The sequence below is a fragment of the Bos mutus genome, chromosome 4 (genome assembly GCF_027580195.1).
Source record: "Bos mutus isolate GX-2022 chromosome 4, NWIPB_WYAK_1.1, whole genome shotgun sequence".
Taxonomy (NCBI): Eukaryota; Metazoa; Chordata; class Mammalia; order Artiodactyla; family Bovidae; genus Bos; species Bos mutus.
The window spans coordinates 51,401,582-51,423,708 of record NC_091620.1 but is presented as its reverse complement, the minus strand read 5'-3'; the positions used below and the strand labels follow the sequence as shown (position 1 = coordinate 51,423,708).

Below are 22,127 nucleotides of genomic sequence, written 5' to 3'. Positions count from 1 at the left end.
CAGACTGAAATATGCTAAAAATAATAGGCATATCTCACCAAATCTAGATGTATAGTAAGAAAAATATAGATAGGGACTTTGAACAAATTGCTTATCCTCTTGATGTTTTTCACTCATATGAAAAAAAGAAGTGACCAGGATTAAATGACAGTGTATATAAAGCAGGGGCCACAATTACTGGCATAAGATACGGCAATAAGCGGTAGCTATTGCTATTATCATGCTGCCCTCTGGTGCAAGCCATCTCCACCACCCTCTGTTCCATGAAGATCTGATTGATTTCCATAGTGAGAAATTATGTAACTTTACCACTGATGGAAGAGAAAGAAGGGAAGTATGGGCTGTGTGTGTGTGTGTGTGTGTATGCATGTGTGTGATTTATTTACTTTTTATATCCCAGTTCATTCCGAAAAGAATTTGCAGTAATACGTCACCTTTCCTCTGACTTTCCTATTAAAATGTTCTTGGATTGTTAAGTAGGGTTTACAGCAAAGAGCCCTGGGCAGTAGATTCAGATTCTGAGATTGTCTGGTTGATTACAGTCTCTTGGAAACAAAAGTTCTACTTCACTGAAAACATTTTGCTTTCTCCACAGTAAGAATTAGGTTCTGAATCTGGAACTAGGCTGTACTTGTAGACCTAATCCAGATCTCAGCTGGGTTCTGAAGGGTTATAGTGTCCTTTATACAAGGAAGATGAGAGGAAGAAGCCAGTCTCTCTCACCTCTCCTCTGTGTGTCAGTACAAGACACAGTCAGCTGCACCGCCTCTGGTATTGGGGTTTTACCACTTCCAGCCCCACCACACTCAGAGGTCAGAGAGAAAGTACTGAACACTGGTCTTGGCTGAAATGCCATATCCATCCGGAAATGGCCTTTCCTGACCTCCCTTCAGACAGCCTGCTGGCCACTGATGTCACCCTATCATATTTTTATCTTCATCAGAGTACTTGTCCCTAACTGATATTTTCTTATTTATTTATCTGGGGGCAAGGGGTTGTTTTGTTTTGTTTGTCTATTATGTCTCTTTCTCCCCACTCTCAATAGCGTAAAGTCAGCTCTATGGAAGAGCAACTTCATCTGTCTGGTTCAATGCCACATCCCCAGCACCCAGCACAATAGGATCCTTGCAGGCACTCATCAAATGTTTGTTAAATAAATGAATGGTGGTGAAGAGGCAGCTTCAGATCCTCTTTCTACACCTCAGAGGGTGCCAGTCCTAACTTTTCTACAAGCACAGCCCCTTTGCCTGCAGCATTAATCGGATTAAGATGTCTAGCGGGGGAACTGACCAGGCATTTCAAGGCAGTCTCTGTGTCTCTTTCTCAGGTTTCCCACCTGAGTGTTGATAGGGCTTTACCTTTTGGGAAAGGTCTGTGATACTCTTGAACTTCATCTTCCCTTTAATGAAACAAAATCGATCATCTTCTAGGTCAATCCACAACACACAACACATACACACAGAGTTCTCATTTAGAGTATTATCCGCTTATTATTTGTTCAGCTACAAAGTTGCACTTTGATTCCTATTCTGTCTTTCCCCTGTGCAGAACCTGGGAACCCTGTAAAAATTGGAGGTGGGGATGTTTGATAGGGCAAGACGGGGGAATTCCAGGATACCAAGCCATAAAACCATTAATGCAGACCCAAACACATATCTCTAATGCTTCAGTATCTCTAATACTGAAATTTGATCATCATTTGCAAACCAGATAGATCTGATGTGATGTGGTAGTTGGTAATTACTGTCCTCAGTAGATTCCCATTTCAAACTTGGCACCTAAAAACCTTTGCTATCACCACTTTCCTCACCAAGAAATTACCACCTATCAGATTAAGAATAGCTAAAGGGAATGATTCATGCCCCTGATCACATCAGGAACTCTGGATGTGTATCATATGGCCCAAATAAGGGTGGAAGGACCAAGGTGGGAGGGGATGGGAGTCTTTGCCCTCGGAAGCCAACACCACCACTCCTATTCATGTCCCTACTAGTACTGACCCCTTAGAAAGAAAGGTTTTATGTTTACTCTCCACCCATAAGAGCAGACTCATCTTCATAAAACACCATGACTGCCACTGGTATTAACCTGACTTGTGGTGTGTCAAAGATTGTTTACAGTCATTTTGAGTAGTAAATTCTACCCGCCCTAAATAAAATGGGCTCTATGGCAAAGCTATGAAATTATTTCAGATCTTACAATTCTTTGGATATTCATCCATGAAGAATATATCTGTGGTATCTTAATAACTTCCCTAACTGCAATATTTGCAATTAAGGAAGGATGAAGTGATTTTCCAAAAATTTAGGTTAGCCAGATATCCTGAAATCAGTGATAAACATACCTACCATACATTATCTCCTTAATATATGTCAAATTCCTATTCATCTGAAATAAAATTCTGTATAATCGAATATTGCTTGAAAAAAAAATAGCCCAGGAGGGACTTAAACATTTTTGCCCTGATGACACTCACTGATTTAAGATTTGATTTATACTATTTTTATTTTTACTATATTTCAAGCTGTACAAAATTATTAATCTTTATGAGAGGCCACAAAATAGGCTTAAGGGACATTAAGAAATAAAATCTTAATGAACATATTTTAATAAAAATATATTCTGAAACTTTTGATAAATTCAAATCCAAGTAATCAAGATATACACAAATAAAATTTCAATCATATTTACAATCATAATCTAGTATGCTAAAACTGTGTTTGAGATAAATATATATAAAGACTTTCTTGAGAAAAAATAGCAAGGCAAAAATACCCAGTAAATAGCCTATTACAATTCACTGCGGACAAATTGACATATGATGTGTAGTTGACCTCAACCCCTGGAGTTGGACTGAAGAGCTCTGCATTTTGTTCCAGCAAGAAAATTCTGCAAGATTACAAACATGCAGTGTGGGTAGCACATTTTAAAATTTAACACTCAATTTCATTGGGAGTATGAAATGGCCTCCTACCAGCTTCAACATAAAACCTGAGAAAGCAAAAAAAATATATACCTTTATATTATTCATGCTGTTTTTCCTCATTTATTTCTCTCTTCATTTTCTTATTCCAAGTTCAATATAATAAAAATCAGAGTGACTTTTCTGTCAATAGTTTTCCATCTGACAATGCCAATTATCACCAGCAACAATTCTTATCAAACTAGTAAGAATCTGGTAGGAATGACTGAAAAGCTGCAAGACCTTCATCAAAAATCTGATTATAGAAAATCTATAGACATGTTCACACATCTTTAGCTTTTTTTTCAGACCTTCAGATGGGGCTCCCTTTAGGGTCACCCTAGCGGTCTGTCTGAGAGACACTAGAGTAATTCTTATCTCTATCTCTGAAAATCTCCAGATATTCACCATTCCCTCTTCCCTGATGGCTCAGATGGTAAAGAATCCTCCTGCAATGTGGGAGACCTGGGTTCGATCCCTGGGTTGGGAAGATCCCTGGAGGAGGGCATTGCAACCCACTCCAGTATTCTTGCGTGGAGATTCCCAAGGACAGAGGAGCCTGGCGGGCTACAGTCCATAGGGTTGCAAAGAATGGAACATGACTGAGCGACTAAGCACAGCATCCTCACACTCACTCACCACTCCCTACCCCAAGGCAGCCTATTTTAAGGATCCTGTTTGGGATAAAATAAAGGGTGAACTTATTATTTTAAAATATTGGGGATTCCAAAGTCTAATGCCTTGCTATTTGCATATATATGTTCATTGTTGAACTGTAAGGTAACACCACATGTGACTCTACTGAACTTAATAAATGATCAAAACAAAAGAACAGACCACCCTTCCTAATCCTTCTAGGCTTTCATAATTCTTAGAAATTTGAGTTTCTGCATCTCTGTTTCTAGACTTAAGGAAAGACAAAGCTGTTTCTGAAGAGCCAGCTAGTTCAATGAAAACAAACAGACTGAGAAAGGTATCGGGGAAGGGTGTGGGGGGAGGGTTGAAGGAAAAGGCTGCCTTTGAACTCAGGAGTCTTCCAAACTATAGTACATCTGCACTATTAACAAGTACAGGCCGGATTGTGAACATGTGTGGGCGGTCCCATCACTGAAAGTATTTGATCATATGCATCAACTGAGGAAGCCTGACAGTGCAGTAGCTGGTGTGGGTCAGAGGGTTAGAAATGCAGGATCAGGGGCTCTATTTCTGCCCTATTGGGAGGCCTGGCATGCTGCAGTCCATGGGGTCGCAGAGTCTGACGTGACTGCGCAAAACTGAACTGAACTGGGGAGTCTGGGAGAGCTGCTCCCTCTCCCACGTCCCTCCACCTCTTCAGTAAAATGTGGCTTGTAATAATAACCTGTCTGACAAAACTCTTAGAGGGTTTACTGATAATACTGATAATAAAATACTTGTAAAATTTAAGTGCCATAGAAATGCTCAATTATTGGAGCCAGTTTTGCCTGGGCAGTCAGTTTCTCTTCTGATATCTTTTAAAACATGTTTATGGGTGTATCATTTTTTTCACGATGCCAGGGAGACAGCGGCTTGAGCAAATTATTTCTAGCCTAAGAAGGGAAATGCTTTAATTACCCTTGTTGGGTTCATGAAATACTTTCACTTAATACTTTCATTGTATCTTAGCAGATAAAATCATTCCCATTTTATAGAAAAAGAAACTGAAGCCCGGAAGTGTTCACCAACTTACTCAAGGTCATCTGGCCAGACTAGAATTCAAGTTTTCTCACTCTTTGTGAGAAAACTGGCACTCTTTTGTCAAAATGGGACAGAATGGCAATTAATTGCTAGATTAGCCTTATTTATTTCTGCTCACATTTGCTGAGTACTCGCTATATTTCCATCATTATCTCATTTAATTTCCTAATTATGAAGCAGGTACTGTTTCTTAAGGAAACGTTCACTGATTAGTTCAACCAGAAAGAGAGCTCCTTCTACAAAAGTCACACAGCATTCTTCCTTACAATGCTCTTTTGATACGTATCATGGACAGTCTTCCGTTTTAGCTAAGTTTTCACACACATACACACATACACACTACATTATGATATCCTCAAAAATAGTAATCATATCAATCTTTGAGGCTCCATGGCACTCAGAATGGTGCAGAGTGCATTCAGTTCAGTTCAGTTCAGTCACCAGTCATGTCCCACTCTTTGTGACCCCATGAACCACAGCATGCCAGGCCTCCCTGTCCATCACCAACTCCTGGAGTTTACCCAAACTCATGTCCATTGAGTTGGTGATGCCATCCAACCATCTCATCCTCTGTTGTCTCCTTCTCCTCCTACTCTCAATCTTTCCCAGCATCAGGGTCTTTTCAAATGAGTCAGGTCTTTGCATCAGGTGGCCAAAGTATTGGAGTTTCAGCTTCAACATCAGTCCTTCCAATGAACACCCAGGACTGATCTCCTTTAGGATGGACTGGTTGGATCTCCTTGCAGTCCAAAGGATTCTCAAGAGTCTTCTCTAACACCACAGTTCAAAAGCATCAATTCTTCGGTGCTCAGCTTTCTTTATAGTCCAACTCTCACATCCATACATGACTACTGGAAAAACCATAGCCTTGACTAGATGGACCTTTGTTGACAAAGTAATGTCTCTGCTTTTTATGCAGAGTGCATTACCAATACTCAATTAATATTTGTTGCTTGAGTAATTACAGATATGTGATTTAAAAAAAATACATGGATACAAGTTTCATAGCAATAAATATTTCACATTACAGAAAAATGAGAAGTCATAGAGTTCCAATTATTTTAGTAAACACTACATTAGCTGATTACATTTCTTCTTACCATTATTTTAAGTCTCAGCTATATCTTAGAAATGTATATTTTCAAGGCTCAGAATTTGCCAGTGGAAAATCATTCTATTACGCAGGACAAGTATCTCACATGTGGCTGATCTGCTCACCCAAGCCTCTTTGCCTGATGGCTCCTTACCTGATAACATATTGTCTGTTTTTATTGAGGGAAACTTCAAAGTCATTTCATGCTTGTGCCTATGAATCATCAGATGATCCTCTGTTGGGAAGCGCTGTCAGACAAAATATAAAAGGGAGAGAGGAGAGGAGCCATTCAGTTTTATAATAAATATTTACCATCACAGAGAAAAACATCAGCATTGCAAACGTGACAGGCAAAACAAAAAGTTAGTTCTGAAAAAGTGTGAAAGCATGGTTGGTAAGTAAAATGACAAATTATTTTATGCAAGCACATATGCATTCATATCAGACTTTGAGAAAGAATTCCATGTCATGCTTAATTATTTGCTGTATATCTACAAATGTACCCCATGACATTTGCATACTATGTTTCTGTATATGAAGATGTTGAACACTGATTATCTCAGTAATCATAATTATATATATGATATATAGTAATAAGACAAATTGCTTTTAATGTTCTATACTCCCTACAGTGTAGTAAACCAACACTTTAGTTTTAATTTTCAGAGAATGACACTATTATTGTCAAAATGCTGTGCCCAAATGTATTCAATTGTCTGGCTTCAGGTCATATGATGGGATTAGATTTCCTAGCCCTCTTGTGGTTGGGTGGGGCCATATGAGTGGTTCTGCCCATTGAGTTATGAATGGAAGTGACATGTCACCCAGATGTGAGCATCAACTTCCTGGGGCAAGATCCTTTCCCTTTTAGCATGGCCAGTCACAGTGGCCCCTCAATCATCCTAAATCTCTGGAGGATTATGAAGAGCATCTCCAAATTCTAAGAATTATGAAAAATGTCCTGTCAATCTATAATTGAAATGTATGCTTGGGCAACTGATATCAGTCTTTACTGTGTCAAGACACTGAAGCTTTGAGCTGATTTGTTATTGCAGCAGAGCCTAGCTTATCCTGACTCACACTGGTACATTTTAATAACTAAAATTAACTGAGTATTTGCCTTATCAAAGTCAAATGAAAATACAACAAAAGACAATTAGGTCTGCTAAATGTTTCCTAGGCTTTGACAATTTAGAAAATCTTGCAGAGTATCCCAGCACCACAGGATAGTGGCTATAAATTTCAATTACCATTGTATACTAGAATAGAAATCTTTTCTGCAAATAATATAATTTGTATTCAAGGGAATGAGAGGATTCACTAGGCTAAATTCATTGGACTATTTCAAAAGTAGTTCTTCAAATAAATATCATTCATTTCTTTGTCATTTGTATAACATAAATTGGAGAGTATAGAAGTTGCAAAGCATGGTGATAATGCCATATTTCTGAATACCCAGAAGTCTCCGTGATGTGTGGGTTTTTCCTGCAGGATCATCTATTTTCTTGGTCCTCTAACACCACAGTAGAATGACTGCATCAAATATGTTATAATACCATGTGTGACTTAGATACATAGATTAAAGTTCTTAAAGTCTTTCTGTCAAAAGCCTTATCATAATTTTTGTATAATATATAACCAGAAACAACATGGTAGCAGGCTTCATTTGCAGCCATTTGGACAGCCATTTTTGGCTCCATAAAATAATAGTCTAAAATAGAATATAAACAGAAAAAAATAGAATATAAACTTATTATATACTACTAATAATTTCCATAATATATCATAGTAATCATAATTATCTTCCAAAAGAGACAATATAGGATATCTTGAATTTTCTTTTTACATTTGGTAGGAAAGAAAAAAAAAAGAAAGTTAAAGTGTTGTTGCTCAGTTGTGTCTGACTCTTTACAACCCCATGGGTTGTAGCCCACCAGACCCCTCATCCCATAGAATTCTCCAGACACAATACTGAAGTAGGTAGCTATTCCCTTCTCCAGGGGATTTTCCCAACCCAGGGATGGAACCCAGGTCTCCTGAATTGTAGGCAGATTCTTTATCATTTGAGCCTTTCCATAATATCTCATATTAACTATAATAATGTTCCAAAAGAGACAATACAGGACATCTTGAATTTTTTTTTTTACATTTGGTAGGAAAAGAGCAGCAAATTGTAAATAGCCAAAATGTACAGTCTGCAACAGACACAGAGCTGAGAGAGGCCACTGGAACTTAAAACATGGTTAATGCAGAGAGCAAAGGAACACTGAAATTAACATTGGACTTTGTGAGATTAGAAAGAGCACAAGAAACTTGTCTCTCCTCACTTGTGGGACACAGTTAATTTATAAGGAGCCATAACACATACATAAAAATCTCCCAGATATTACAAGCTGTTCCTAACAGAGCAAAGGTTCTTTCCAATTAGGGAGAAGGGTGGGGGAATCCATCCATCACCTCCAACACAGTGCAAGCACTCATAATCCATACTTACTTCCATTTCCAATTCCCAGCCATCCTTTCTTCTCCATGCAGGTTCCCAGGCTATGGAATGTGGCTAAAGTAAATGTTATGATGGACTGATTCCCTAACACCCCACCAGGAGACCCTTGGAATCACCGACCAACTACTATATATTCTTAATTCTAATTTCTCTTCAACTGAAAGATACTCATATTTTTATAACAGCTTGTCAAGAAAAAACACTTCCACATTAAAGAGAGACATCAAGTTGTAGGTTTATCTTCACATTCAAATTTAGAGGGTGTTGAAAGAAGAGGCTTGGAATTTTACCTTAAAACCAAGAAACAAATTCCCATTTCTCATGTTTGTCCAACTATTTCACCAGTTCACTTAGCCTTCTCAAGGAAATGACCTGCTTTCACTGAAGCTGAAGATCATTTGAAATACACCCCTTCAAGCTTTATTATCACCTCCATCTTAGAATCTGCATTAACTTCATAGGTTCTATTTCCGTTCTCTCCTGTCTCAGAAGAATGAGCACCCCCATCTCCTTCACAGGATCCTCTACACACCTATCTCCTGAGGATGGAGTCAACCTGTGATCCTTCAAGTCAGCATGCTCACTCCTCCTTGCCCTTGACAAAATCCAGCCTGGAGAGCCCTGACTTTAAAAAGAACCTTTCTCAAGCTGGTTCCTTCTCTAGCTACCATTATATCACTCTGCTTTCCATCACTCCCTAGCACTCTTGAAAGACTCCTCTATGCTGGCCACCTCCACTTCCTCACCACCCACTCACTTGGTAATCCCTTCCAATCTGGCCCCCAACTGGACTCCTCTCTCATAGGTCGCCGGCAGGCACCCAACTGCCAAACCCAACAGCCCCTGCTCAGGCCTCTCGCTATCCCAGCTCTAGCAGCATCTGACACCAGTGACTACACGTCTGTAACATTTGTTTATTTATACCCTGCCTGATTCCAAGAAGGAGAAAAGATGGCTTGTAGCAATACCTAAAATAGAAAGGGAGAGCATCACGTAGAAGTAGGTGATCCCCCCAAAGGAAACAGATCCGAAAAGAAACAAGGCTAAAGCCGAAATGCAAAGCATTGGGGTGTCACTCTCAACAGGGGCAATTTAGCCCCTGAGGGGACATTTAGTAATGTCTGGAAACATTTCTGGTTGTTACAACTGAGGAGTGCTCATGGGATCTAACAAGTAGAGTTCAACAATGCTGCTAAGTATCCTATAGTGCACAGGGAGGGCTTCCCCAGTGGCTCAGTGGTTAAAGAATCTGCCTACAATGCAGGAAACATGGCAGGAGCCATGGGTTCAATCCCTGGGTCAGAATGATCCCCTGAAGAAGGAAACGGCAATCCACTCCAGTATTCTTGCTTGGAAAATCCCACGGACAGAGGAGCCTGGCGGGCTACAGTCCAGGGGGTCGCAAAAAGTCAGATACAACTCAGTGTCTAAAACAACAACAACAATCCTTTAAAAGTGCATGTTCTTAGTTACCACCATCACAAAGGCAGAATTGTGACCGAGATTGAGTTTGTTATCACTCACAGACATTATTTGAGCCTTTCCATGCCAAGGACAAATGGAAACTTTCTTTCACTAACAAGTAGTTCACAAAGGCAGCAACTTAGCGACTAAATAACGACACGACAGTGCATAGCGAAGCCCCCACTAACACCACCACAACAAAGAATTATTCAGCCCCAAATGTCGGTAGGGTTGAAAACGGGAAATTTCCACCACACTGTCCAATGGCCACTGTGCACTTTTCTGACTTATCCAAATGCTGGATGCAGCTAAGCCTTCCTCAAACGCTCTCTCTACCATGGTTCACAACCCTGGAATATCCTGAAACCCTAACTCGCCATGAACCTTCTTTGGCCTTTGGTAAATCTCTTGAGGATCCTTTTCCCTTAAATGCCCCTTCCACAGAGGAAACCCCATTATCCTCCCCCAAGTAAAGTAAATCCCCCTATGATATTTTTCAGGGTGACCTGTGTTCTCCTTTCATGGAAAACTGCAGTTCATTAATTAATTGATGACGTGACCATGTGGTTCCACAGATGATGGTTAGGCTAGAAACTCTGTGGGGGCAGGATACATGGGTTTTATTTACACAGCTGACCCCTGGAAAGTGTGTTGTCTCAAATTGAACAAAACTTAATGTCACATTTTCACAGCCAAAGCAAAGCAAACTACTCAAATTATTGGATTTTTTGTGGCTATCAAAACTCCTCCTTAAGAAAACTAGGTAGAAATCAGTTTTAACTTAGATAAGCTAACTTTCTGCATTCACAATGGAGAGTCATGGTCTAGCAGAATTTTATTCAGTACAACAACCTATCTATGTCTTTCTAGTGTTTCCTATTTCAAAAGGACCTCCAAAACCAGCCCCAAATAGTTGAATTTCAAAATAATTTTCTCCGCTGCTTTATTTATAGAGTGAAAACGAGCATTCACACAAAAGCCCTTGCAGAATCTACTAGAACCCAAGCAAAGGATGCTGGTTTCTTAGCCAGGGTCTGATGTCACCAGCAGCATCACAGGGCAATAACATTTCATGTTCCCATGGCATCTTCCCCCCAGGAAGCTTCCAGAACCCTCCTCATAACTCTCTGGGGTGATAAAATGAAAGGGTCCTTAATGGACGTCGCCTCTCATTGACTCACAGACATGGTTCCACACTGTGCCACCAACCCCACAATGTAAACAGACAAAAATATGGGGCTTGATTCCACTTGAAACTACTGGGCACTTTAGAGAAAGAGAGCATAACTACCCACACGCCTGTGCTCTGAGTTCTAAGATTGCCATTTATCCCATAAAACGAAGATCTTGGCACGAGAGCACCATGCGCAGTCATTTTCCAATGACTAGAACTTGGAGATATCCAAAGGGTCAAGGGTAGAAAAAGTCTCCATCAAGTTCCAAAGGGAAAATGCCAAACTCTGATTTTAGATGATGGATGTTTCCAATTTCTTTCAAAGACAGGGGTTCTAGTACACTAATAGCCGCAGTCGTCATAGCAACAGTGGATCTAATCGAACACAATGTGCTGGTCCTTTACTAAACACTCTGCACATAGAACTTCATCTAAACCTCACATCTAATCCACTTGATAGGAACCACTGGAGGCCAAAAGAGGGTTAATCCAGCACAGCAGGCCAACTTCCTCTCTTAAACATAAGTGGAAAAACTGTGGGTTCTAGAAGAGTCTAGGAGTTTTATTTCACTTAAGTGGGAAAACAAAACAAAATCGAATTCAGTCCCTGACTGTGAGCTATTTCACCAGTAATCCAATGGCCCAGAATTTAAGTGGCTATTGTCAAAGCAGGCACCCTCTTTCCCCTAGTCTGAAATATCAATCCTGAACATCTGGTGGGCAGGATTTGGCTGGCTTACTTCCCGGGAAAGTTATGGGGGGAAATGGCCAACACCAATGTATCGCAGAGGCTGGGCGGGAAGTAGTTCAAACTATTCAAAGTGGAAAACGATGATGGTGGTGGTGGCGGTGGCGGTGGTGAGAATATCTTGGTATAAGAAGGAAGGCCAGCAGCAGGCATGATGGCCAAGTGAGAGGTGCCTCCCTGTGGGAAGGTACTGCGTCCCCTGCAGGCAGAGCAGAGGACCCCCCACACTCACCTGGGAGCAGCCTGGGGCACTGCAGACAAACGGCCTCTCCTGCTCCAAATTCATCTTGGATTCCTCATAAATCTGAAGGGTCAGGGAGAAAGGGAGGAAGGAAAACAGAAATTCATGAATATCTCCTGCTTCTACCTGAGAAACATGAGAAAAGCAGCGGTTCGGAGCCCTCTCCTCTGCTAATTCCCACATTAGATGAGGAAAACATGCACACGAGCAATAGGTCCTGCCTGGCTGAGGTTTATTAGGCTCCCTGAAAGCTGAGTTCCTATTATATTTTATCAGATGCATATTTACTGCACTTTGAGGGGAAAATTGCCAACAAAATGCAACTCCAAAAATGTCTGTTGTGGCAGAAATTCTGTCTGTAATAACAGCCATCAGGTGTTATTTCCAGGTAAGACCCTTCACCTGTGCAGGAAGGTTCCTAGGCAAAGATTGCATCAGTCCTTTGGGGTTGGCTGCTTAAGAGAGCAAGAGGAGGGTAGTTTCCGGGCAATCATCAGTGTGAAGACCAACCCTGAGCATCAAATTATTCTCCCATGATCACCCCACTGAGCTTTCGTATGAACAAGGTAGCCCTACTGCCAGCTTAGCAAATGACCCTGGTGGTGAGCCTTAAATTCCCTTTCATTTCAGGCATTTGATGATACCTCAACAAAAACTCTCCAAGTTATGCAAGGGTGAAATCAGAAAATACAAAAAGCATTACCTTAAACATGCCATTAATTTGGTTTTACAGGCTGATTGGAAATTAAAATTAGATTAAAAGGGGTGCCTCCCTGATCTAGATAAGTTATCTGGAATAAGGTAGCTTTGCAGGGAAAAACCTTATGTTATGATCACAGACATATGTTAAATTATAGTGGGGTCTTTTCTTAAGTAGGGCTTAGGCTCTAAGGTAAGTTCATTAGGCAAAAATCGAGTATAATCAAAATTATCTTTGCAAATCACCCCCAAACCAATAAAAGTACAGTATACATGATTGTGTAGTTACTAATCTATATAGCAACATAATTTTAAAAAAATATACGATAAGAAGTACTAAGCAGTTGAAGTTCCTCAATTTAAATAGTTTTATAAATCATAATTTTCTTTTTGCCAACTTGGAACTGAGTTTAAATAAGCTCCACGAGCTGCTGGTGGCGCACGGCTTTATTATAGAACTAAAACCTACCGTTCTGTCTCTGAACAAAGGAAGTGATGTGTTTCCTTAGAATGCTACTTCTAAGTGATTCCAAGAGTCTCAAGTCACCTTCACTCTTGCAGAGGAAACTCGGCTTCACTCATGGAATAGTTACCCTTCATCCAAGAAAACTCTATTTATCATCTTGCAAAAACAACCAATTTTAATTTGTCCGTCATTAAACCCTTCCCCAAACACTAATATATCCACATATATTCTTTGGGAAATAGAGGTATACTTTCACTTATCTGAAACACAAAGGGAAAAAGATTTGCCTTAGATAATACTCCCAGTTAGACATTAAAAAGAAAACAAATTTTCCAATGTAAACTCTCTTCACATCACTATTCATCCTCCTACAACTTTCAGCAAGTAATACCCTTTCCACTCTCCATTTGAAATGACTAGTCACCTACCAAGGCAGTAATGTAGCATAATTTTACAGCTTTCTTGTTTTAGGCATATTATTTAAGCTTTTTTTACCCTATTATATTTAGATGACGAAAAACTACAAATATCTTTAGAAGCTTTCCACTTGTTCTTGTCTGAGGAAAGTCATGAGCAACTAAAATGATTTCTCATGTCTCATTGTTCAAAAATTTTGCCATCACTTATCTCAGAGCATCCCTCTTCACCCCTGTGAGTGCTGACAACTTACTTCTAAGCCTCCAAGTAAAGACTGACTTTAACACTGAGAAAATGATTTTGATCCAAGATAGAACTAACAGCAAGGTAATTGGGTTACCATTAATATTAAATATGCCTTGATTTTCTAGTGAACTTTTTAAAACACTTTCTTGGAATTTTTCTCTCTCTGCATCCATGATCTGCCTGACCATTACCAGGTCACGCAGCTGTTTCATACCTCAATTTCCCCTCCTTTACAATGGGGATGTGAATATCAGTCTTCAGCTCCTTCATCCTTGTATCACATGGACCAGTTAGGGAGCCTTTTACAAGTTATGGAGAAAGGTCTGTGTATTTAAGTGTGTGTGTTTGGAGTGGTGGGAGGAGACTTTGTGGACAAATATTATGGAACCTCACTCTAGTATTAACTATTCCTTATGCATAAAAGAGAAGTTGCTGTAAGGTAAGTCTTTCTTGGACATCATTTAAGAACTTTAGCTGCTAAGGTAACCAAAGAATGCCAGTATTAATCATTTTATTAACCAATATTAAGATTACATGACAGTAAAATGAAACAGTTCTGAAAAAGTGCCATATAAATACATGTATGGCTTACATCTGAAAGAATTAGTGATGATCACTAATGTCCAGCCGATAGAAGTGGTCAAGAATGGAAGTGCTACTGCTGGAGGTTAAAGGGATTAATTAATAAGCTAAAGAGAAGAGAGAGACTGACCAGGCCTTGTCACATCAGTATGACAAAGAAGTATTTTTCAGCTATATTCACAACTCCATCCCAAACCTCAGTCCACCTAAATGCTGACTTTTCCCATACATTCAGGCCCTTAACAGTAATTTTAGCAATTCTGCTTTATGTCAACATGACCTAACCTATTTTAATTATTGGGTACAATTTGCATATGAACTGCAGTAAATATCACGGTCATATGATGCTAGTGGTAGGAGACTAGAACAACATTCAGTTTTTTTAAAAAAGTTCAGCCCTATAGATTTATGCTGTCTTATCAAGCCTTCATGGTCTGAACACCACATTTAGAGGAATAGGGCTGACTAGAGGACTGCTGATTCTGTCTTCAAATAGAGTTCAGTTTATCATGTTCAACTGAGTTACCAGTTATTGTATTATTTTATTATTTAAACATAAATGCATCTGTGTCAATATATTACATGCTATGGATCTATGAAAAAAAGGTTTTGGCAATGTACTACTGGAATAATAAGTCCTAAGGTAGAATGGCACTTGTTAAAATTAAAGAAGTTTTCAGCGATTAATAGGGTCTGAGTGGGTGTATATACATATGTGTGTGTGTGTGTGTGAAACTCTGATGCTCTGATGCTCTGCGTTCCCACATTTACCCTCTGTAAACAGCACACCCTTGCTCATTCCATTCTGTGTGGGTGTCGGTGAAAGTTTTACTAAATAGTAGCACTCTACCACACAGGCTTCATTACTTTTATCAACCAGCATGGTCTGGCCTGATGTATTAGTCAAGAGCCGTGATCTATTTTTATGGTTTATCATTATGGTTCTTTTCAAGCACATATTGTAATAATTATTCTCTCAAACAGACTTCTACTAAAGCCCTGTGTATATTCTTTTATCATACATCAAGTGGGGGGCAAATTACTCAGACATGATTTTAGCCAGGTTGTTCCGCATTTGGTCCTCAGAAGTCAGGCCTCATCTTCTCATTTCCCATTCAGTTGTTTTACTAGCTGGGATGTTTTAATGAACCTGGTTTTGCTTGGCAACCGCCATACTCCAGGCTTCACTTTCAGAGAGCTGCCATAGTAGGCGTTCAATAAATATTTGTGGAATGGGTAATGAATCCTGAATCATCACAATAAACCGTCTCAAACAGCTTGCTTTTTTCCTACTCCTAAGGCAGTGGTCCTCAAACTTTTTGGCCCATAGCCAAGTTTTCAGCAAGGCAAGAGGTTGTGCAGGCCTATAATTCCACCTGTTCCCAGTTATGACCAGAGAAAAAATCTCACCAGATTCGATGGAAAAAAAAAAAAAGTCAAAGATGCTTTTGGTGAAAATAACAGGCTAGTTCTCATTAAATTGCACATGTAAATTACTAATTCATTATGAATTCAGTCTATTAATACTATCATAGACACTGAAACCACTGGAGTCCAGTGTATTAACCATGTGTGGATTGTGTATGGCACCCAGAGAAGGTCTTTTGAGTAATACTGAGTGAAGCCATATCTTTGGTTAAATACAGTAATAATTGTGGAGGGAGCTGTCTAATCATTTAAGAGTTTCTTTACAAATAGTACTACTTTTTTGTTCCTCTTTTCCAAAGTTCAGCTTCAGTGAACAAATGCCTCAAGAGTCTAATTTCCCTTCAAATTTTTGGAAAACAATACAAAACCCTAATAACAAACCCAAATGTTGTATAAAGCGGTGAGTAGAGGTTTTTCACAGTCCACAAGGAGATGACAGGTTTGATTTACAATTCAAACCCTAAACTGCCACTGGATTCCACTGGCCTCTCAATGAGCAAGAAACTCTTTCATTGTTCAGTGTTTGACCCCACAAATTCCTCCTGGTCTAAAATGGGAAGTCTTCCACAATGGCTGATGCAATCCATTCAAATGCTTTGCCGGGCATTTAGGGATATACTTGGAATTACCACTTCACAGAGGGCAAACATGGCAAAACACAAATACTATAAAAAAACTTGTATACTCTATACAAAATACTGTCAATATGTCTTTTAAAACTTACGAGTCCCAACTGAACCCAAAGGGGAAAAACCCACGTCATCTGTTTTGCTGGAATCAACCAAGACTGATGCCTCTCCATCTAAATCATGGTAGGCCATTACTGATTCTTAGTTCACAGCAAACTCCAATCTCAGTGGAATGGTCCAAATTTCCCCAATAACAGCAAATAGATTCATACAGTGATATGGGATTTGGAATAGTAAGAGACTAAATGTTCTTTTAATCTGAAAACCTGGCATGCGCTTTTATCAACACCAAAAGTTCTGGGAACTCCAAAGCCACAAACTGTAAACATAAATAAGTACAGATAATACTGATACAGCCTCATCAGCTTTGGTATTCTTAATCTGCACATGAATGCATTTAGAGATCTGAAAGGGGGCTTGCATTTTAATAGTAATGTTAACAACCTCCATCAGCCTTTATTGCCCTATGATGAGCCTGGACTCAGTCGTCTTGGCAAGACTCCTGAAACAGATCTTCTCTACCCCACTGAGGACTGCAGAAAGGGTTCTCGAGGAGGAAACAGGTCCTTCCTAAAATGCCAAGGTCAGGGGACAAACATCTTGAGTTCATCACACTGTATGAGAGTCCATATCAGTCTTACTTTGTTTCTGCAAACAAAGGGTATTTATTAAAACTAAATTAGTTAATGGCATAGCCAATTTATACTTTGTGTTTCTGAAAAAAAAAAAGCAAATATGTCTCTCAATGTCTTGGTTAGAAAGGCAAAGATCTACACCTAATAATAACCCAACACAAATTCACTAAATGCATACACTAAAGTATTTTATTCTAAGATGCCTGATTCTACTCTAAAAGTCAGGGTGCAGGATGGTTCTTCCAACATGTGGCTAGCTATTGGAAATGAATTACATATTTAATTTGAGGTTGACATTATTTTGAAGGATATGGTAGCTTTTACTGTTTTATTTGCTCATCTGTAAAACAGGACCATTTTAGTAAAACATTGTAAAACAGGACCATTTATAGAGATATTAATTGAAGAATTAAAATTTGAAATTATTTAAATATTAATATTATTTTAATATCATATCTTCAAATAGAAAAATAAATACACTTGAATCTCAGTCCAAGAAAATCAATTACTTTGTGAGTGTGCCTTTGTATCCCTCTGCATGTGTGTGTGTCTCTCTTTGTTTTACTGTGTGTATCTTCTCTCTTGAAAATTCTGTGTCTCTATGTCTGTTTCTCTGTGTCTTTGTCTTGTTATATATGTCTTTGTCTGTCTGTCTGTCTGACACACATACACACACACACACACATTTTATCAGACGTGCTCTTACTAGCTTTACTGGTAAAAAGATCTGGTATGCTTGTTTCCTGTTTCAGTGTTATTCTTGAAGTGGGCTGCAGCTAGAATCTGAATTTCATTGGGCTATTATTATTTGCAGCTGTGTGACCTTTTTAACCCTGCTTTTAAAGTGACATTTCAACCCTCAAGCTTGAAACGCCTTGAATGCTGCAAAGTTTTCAAACCAGAGATTTACACAGGGAAGAAGACCAAGGGTGGGACTCTACCTTCTAAGAAAAAATTTCAACAGAAGTTGGTGACAATGGGGTGTGTTGTTGGGCTGTTTACATCCCCAGGAGTCCTCAGCTCTATACATACCACTTGCAGCCATCCCATTCCAACCAGAATATCATTGTCCTTAAAAGATATCCACCATTCACTGGTATCTCAAAAGTTCAGAGTCCCACAGCCTGAATCACAGACCTCTTTAGTGCTGTTTCACAGGCTGCATCACTCTGAAGGGACTGTCCAAAGGTCCTTTCGAACCAAGCCCACGGTTCCCGGGAGGAGGATTTATTTACAGCTTTTGTCTCTAGAAACTCACGGGGCCTTCCAACCCGGTCCTCACAGGAGAGAGAGCTGGGGACTCGCGTCCTCTGGTGTACTTTAGCAGAGGTTTGTGGTTTTATTTATGTGGCATTTATACTGTGTATGAGAAAACATTCCAGTGGGATTGGGTTTTCATATGTTAGATTCCTCTTTTTTTCTTAAGTTTTCCATATGTTTCTTTGGATATGAGCTCTTTTCAAAGTTACCGGCTAATTTCCACTTATGTTTCACACAGTCCTGTCTCATAGCTTTCCTACCTATGGGTTCAGAAGTTCAGAACATACTTGCTAAGCAACAGTGTGGGGCCTTAGAGGTGTTAGTCTCCGCAGGGTGTGTGTCTGTGCCCAAGGCCATATATCTAAGTCCCTGTTCCTCTTCCTGCTCTTACCTAGCACAATACATTTTTGGCAGGACACACCCCATTTCGATGAAAAGTTTATTTGACATGCAGGTGGTTAACTAAACACTAGCTTAGAGATTCTCAGGTTTTGAAGGAAATACTGAATGTAACCAAATCACCTGCTTTGTTTCTAATGAGACTGAACCCAACATCCAAAGGCAGGCTGAAAACCAAAGTCTTCCTTTTTCCCTACTCCCAGTATGAACAAACTGATGAGAAAAGAAGAAAAATAAACTGGAACAAGAGGTGATTGAGGGTTCAGCTGACTTTGTCATCTGTACCTTCCCAAAGAGTCTTCCCCTGCGATTTAAAATAATTGCTCTAAAAAATAAAATAATTTCCCTATGAAACTCTGAGGACAAAATATGATAGTAAAGAAATTAAATGCAAAACTGGGTATATTCTTCATTCTGGTCCAAAGTAACTTGCCTTTAGAAATTCAAGAAAAAGTTAGCAGTAGAAAGGAAAGGTTCTTTCTTTTCCTTTCTTGCTCTACTACAGTAAAATTTGACTTTAAAATTGTAACCCATTCCCGAATGGGATTACTCTGTCTCTGGGTAATTTTTCAGACATTTTGAGTACATGTGGTTTTTAAACTGTTTTCATTTAAAATGATTATTTTAAAATATTCTGAAAAATCACAGCTCTCTAGTCTTGGCTTGCTTTTCACAGATTCAAATGATTTTTATTGGCTAGAACTGTTTTCTTCATATCTTTATTCTATATAAGTATCCTTACATCTCCAGCAACAATATATGCTTGGTCCATCTAATGCATGGGCTGAAGTATTCTTTATCAAAACATCTGAGAAGTTTCCTTCTTGTGCATGAATCAGGGCTACAGAATGTGACACTGTGTATGAAATACAGCACTGATCACGCCAGACCTATCTGCTTTCTGCAAGGCCTATTTCATCTGAGTATCAAATCTTATGATTACCATTGCTGACTTACTAAGAAAAGACATTTGAGAGTTATGGCATCAAACTGAATGCTTTTTTTCCTTGACTCTAGAATAAAGCAAGGCATTCCCAAGTCCTATCTAAAATAGCCAGCAGTTATGTTCAGAGCCTACCCCATCTCACTGTGTCAGTTAAATACAAGGTAAAAATACACTCAGAAGACTTGATTCAGACTCAAACCAGTCTGTGTGTCAAATGTCAAGCATATCAACATTTGACAGGACTAGCAGGTCACTTAAAGGCCACATTACGGCAAAAATCTTTAGGCATCTGAAGAGTTTGTCATCATTCTAATAAAGTTCCCTCTCTAAATACAGGCAAAAGACACATTCTCATCTGTCTTCCTAGAGAAGGCATAATTTTCTTGCATGGCCCAGCAAGAGGACTTGTAAACATGCGAAGCCAAGTTCTAATTGCTGCTGTCTCTGGGGGTCACCCCAGTATCATTTAATAGGTGGGGGTCAGGAATACAAAACAGTCTGTGATGTGCAGAATGGGTAGCCCTGTGCAACACAAAAGTTTCCCGACCCAATAGCTAATCGTGCAGCTTTTGCAAGAGTAAATCATAATATGAGTCCTACTGCCCTCTGGTTTAGAGGTAAAAAGCAGATAAGATAAGAAAATAGTAAGAGGGAGACAATAAAAACAAAGTCAACATAGAACAGAGGAAATGAAAATAAGAGACTAGACGCATACCCACCTCTTTATACTTTTCAAACAGCTCTGGAAAATGCAGGCTGAGTTAAGCTTAGGATGAGGCTAGATTCTATGCCAATAAAAACATTATGAATATTCAAAAAAGTATGTGAAATTATCATTCCCTCTCAGTGTGAAGGAGGACTGGGGACTTTTGCCAAAATTTAACTAAGCATAAGCATACGCTTTCAGGTTCAATCCAGAGCAGACAGATGAGTAAGCTAGAGGAGACTTTTTAAGTGAATTACCTCGCTTAGTTACCTACAGCCCCACTCTCCCATCCATTCACCACATTATTCTAAGCAGTACTGACTCAACAGTAGCAAAAACAGCCTTGGCCCAAGGTGGAGATGGCTCTTGTTCAGATGCCCTTTCACTCTTGATAATTGCCTGTTTATTTTATGTTATTGCTGAGGACAGTGTCATCAAAAAGACCATGTTTTGTTTGGTTTTGATTTTCTTTTCCTTTTAAGTAGAAAGTGTCTTAAGCTTCTAAATTGTTTTCATGTTACTAGTTATCATCAGTCATCAGCTCATAGAATACATACTAGGGGAACACTGGCCTCCTAACCAACTTCAATACTTATTAATAGGCCAAAAACATGTTCATTGATGCATATCCCCTGGTGACATAGATGAATCTGCCTGCAATGAGGGAGACCTGGGTTCCATCCCTGGGTTGGGAAGATCCCTTGAAGAAGGGAACAGCTACCCACTCCAGTATTCTTGCCTAGAGAATTCCATAGACAGAGGAGCCTGGTGGGCTATGTAGTCCATGGGGTTGCAGAGAGTCAGATACAACTGAGCGACTTTCACTTTTTTTTCATATATATATATGTGTGTGTGTGTGCATATATATAACACATATACATGTTAAATATATATATACACACACATACATACAAATACAATACATATATAAATAAACACATACACATAGTTTTTTTTCTCTTTTGGTCTAAGTTTACTTACTGATAAGCTGGATTGTGTATGTGTGTATATATATATATACTCACACACATATTACAGAGATTATTTCATCTCCATAAACTAGCTCAAGCCTCAAAACTGAGGCCAAGCCCTAAACATAACCCCAAAGAGGCCACTGAGCTCCAAGGAGGCAGAAGAAGAAAAGTCAGGTCTGGCTCACAGCATAAGTTCACCACAGTTAAGGATCATTAAGCTTTTATTTTAAAAGTGCTGAAATCAGATGTATTTCTGAGAATCAGTAAGTCATTTCCAGAGACTAGAAAAGTCCTTCATGTCTTTCTCAACTTCCTATTAAACAAAAGAGCCACTCACTGAAGCCTATAAACCCACTGCAACAACCTGGAAAAAACGACATGGCCAAAAAAAAAAAAAAGGCCTTTTCCTTGAACCACCACCCACGAGAGGTTACACTGTACCAGACTCCCATTCATCAAAAGGTCCGAGCCATTAACAAGGAGGGGCCAACTCCTTCTCTCCCCAGGGCTCACCCCTAGACAACAGCTCCATTTTTCAGTCAACACTCCAAATCAGCACGGGAAAGGAAAAGGACTTTTTATTAATGCCCCTGCTCTCTCAAACCTGGGACCTTCCCCCCAGCTTGGCTGTGGGCTCTCCGCTCAGGGGGTGGAGGTCAGGTCCTGGGAAACACCCTGAACCTCGACTCTTTGGAGAGGGAGAGGGAAGGGAGGCAGGGTACAAGTGGCAACCAGAAGGAATCTAGAGGGGGCCCGTCAGACATTTCCATTGAAAGGCT

General features: G+C 39.5%; 1 protein-coding gene across 2 annotated transcripts in view; it reads right to left on the bottom strand.

Annotated features, from left to right (window-relative positions):
- CREB5 (cAMP responsive element binding protein 5) overlaps positions 1-22,127 on the bottom strand; it is a 439,577-nt gene that overhangs the window by 348,998 nt on the left and 68,452 nt on the right. For both annotated transcript variants that reach the window (XM_070369471.1, XM_070369473.1), the window contains exons 2-3: positions 11,893-11,964; positions 5,926-6,019 (exon numbers count right to left, since the gene is read on the bottom strand). In XM_070369471.1, the coding sequence (XP_070225572.1) occupies positions 5,926-6,019; positions 11,893-11,946 (148 nt within the window). In that variant the 5' untranslated portion in view covers positions 11,947-11,964. The remainder of the gene's footprint in view (positions 1-5,925; positions 6,020-11,892; positions 11,965-22,127) is intronic.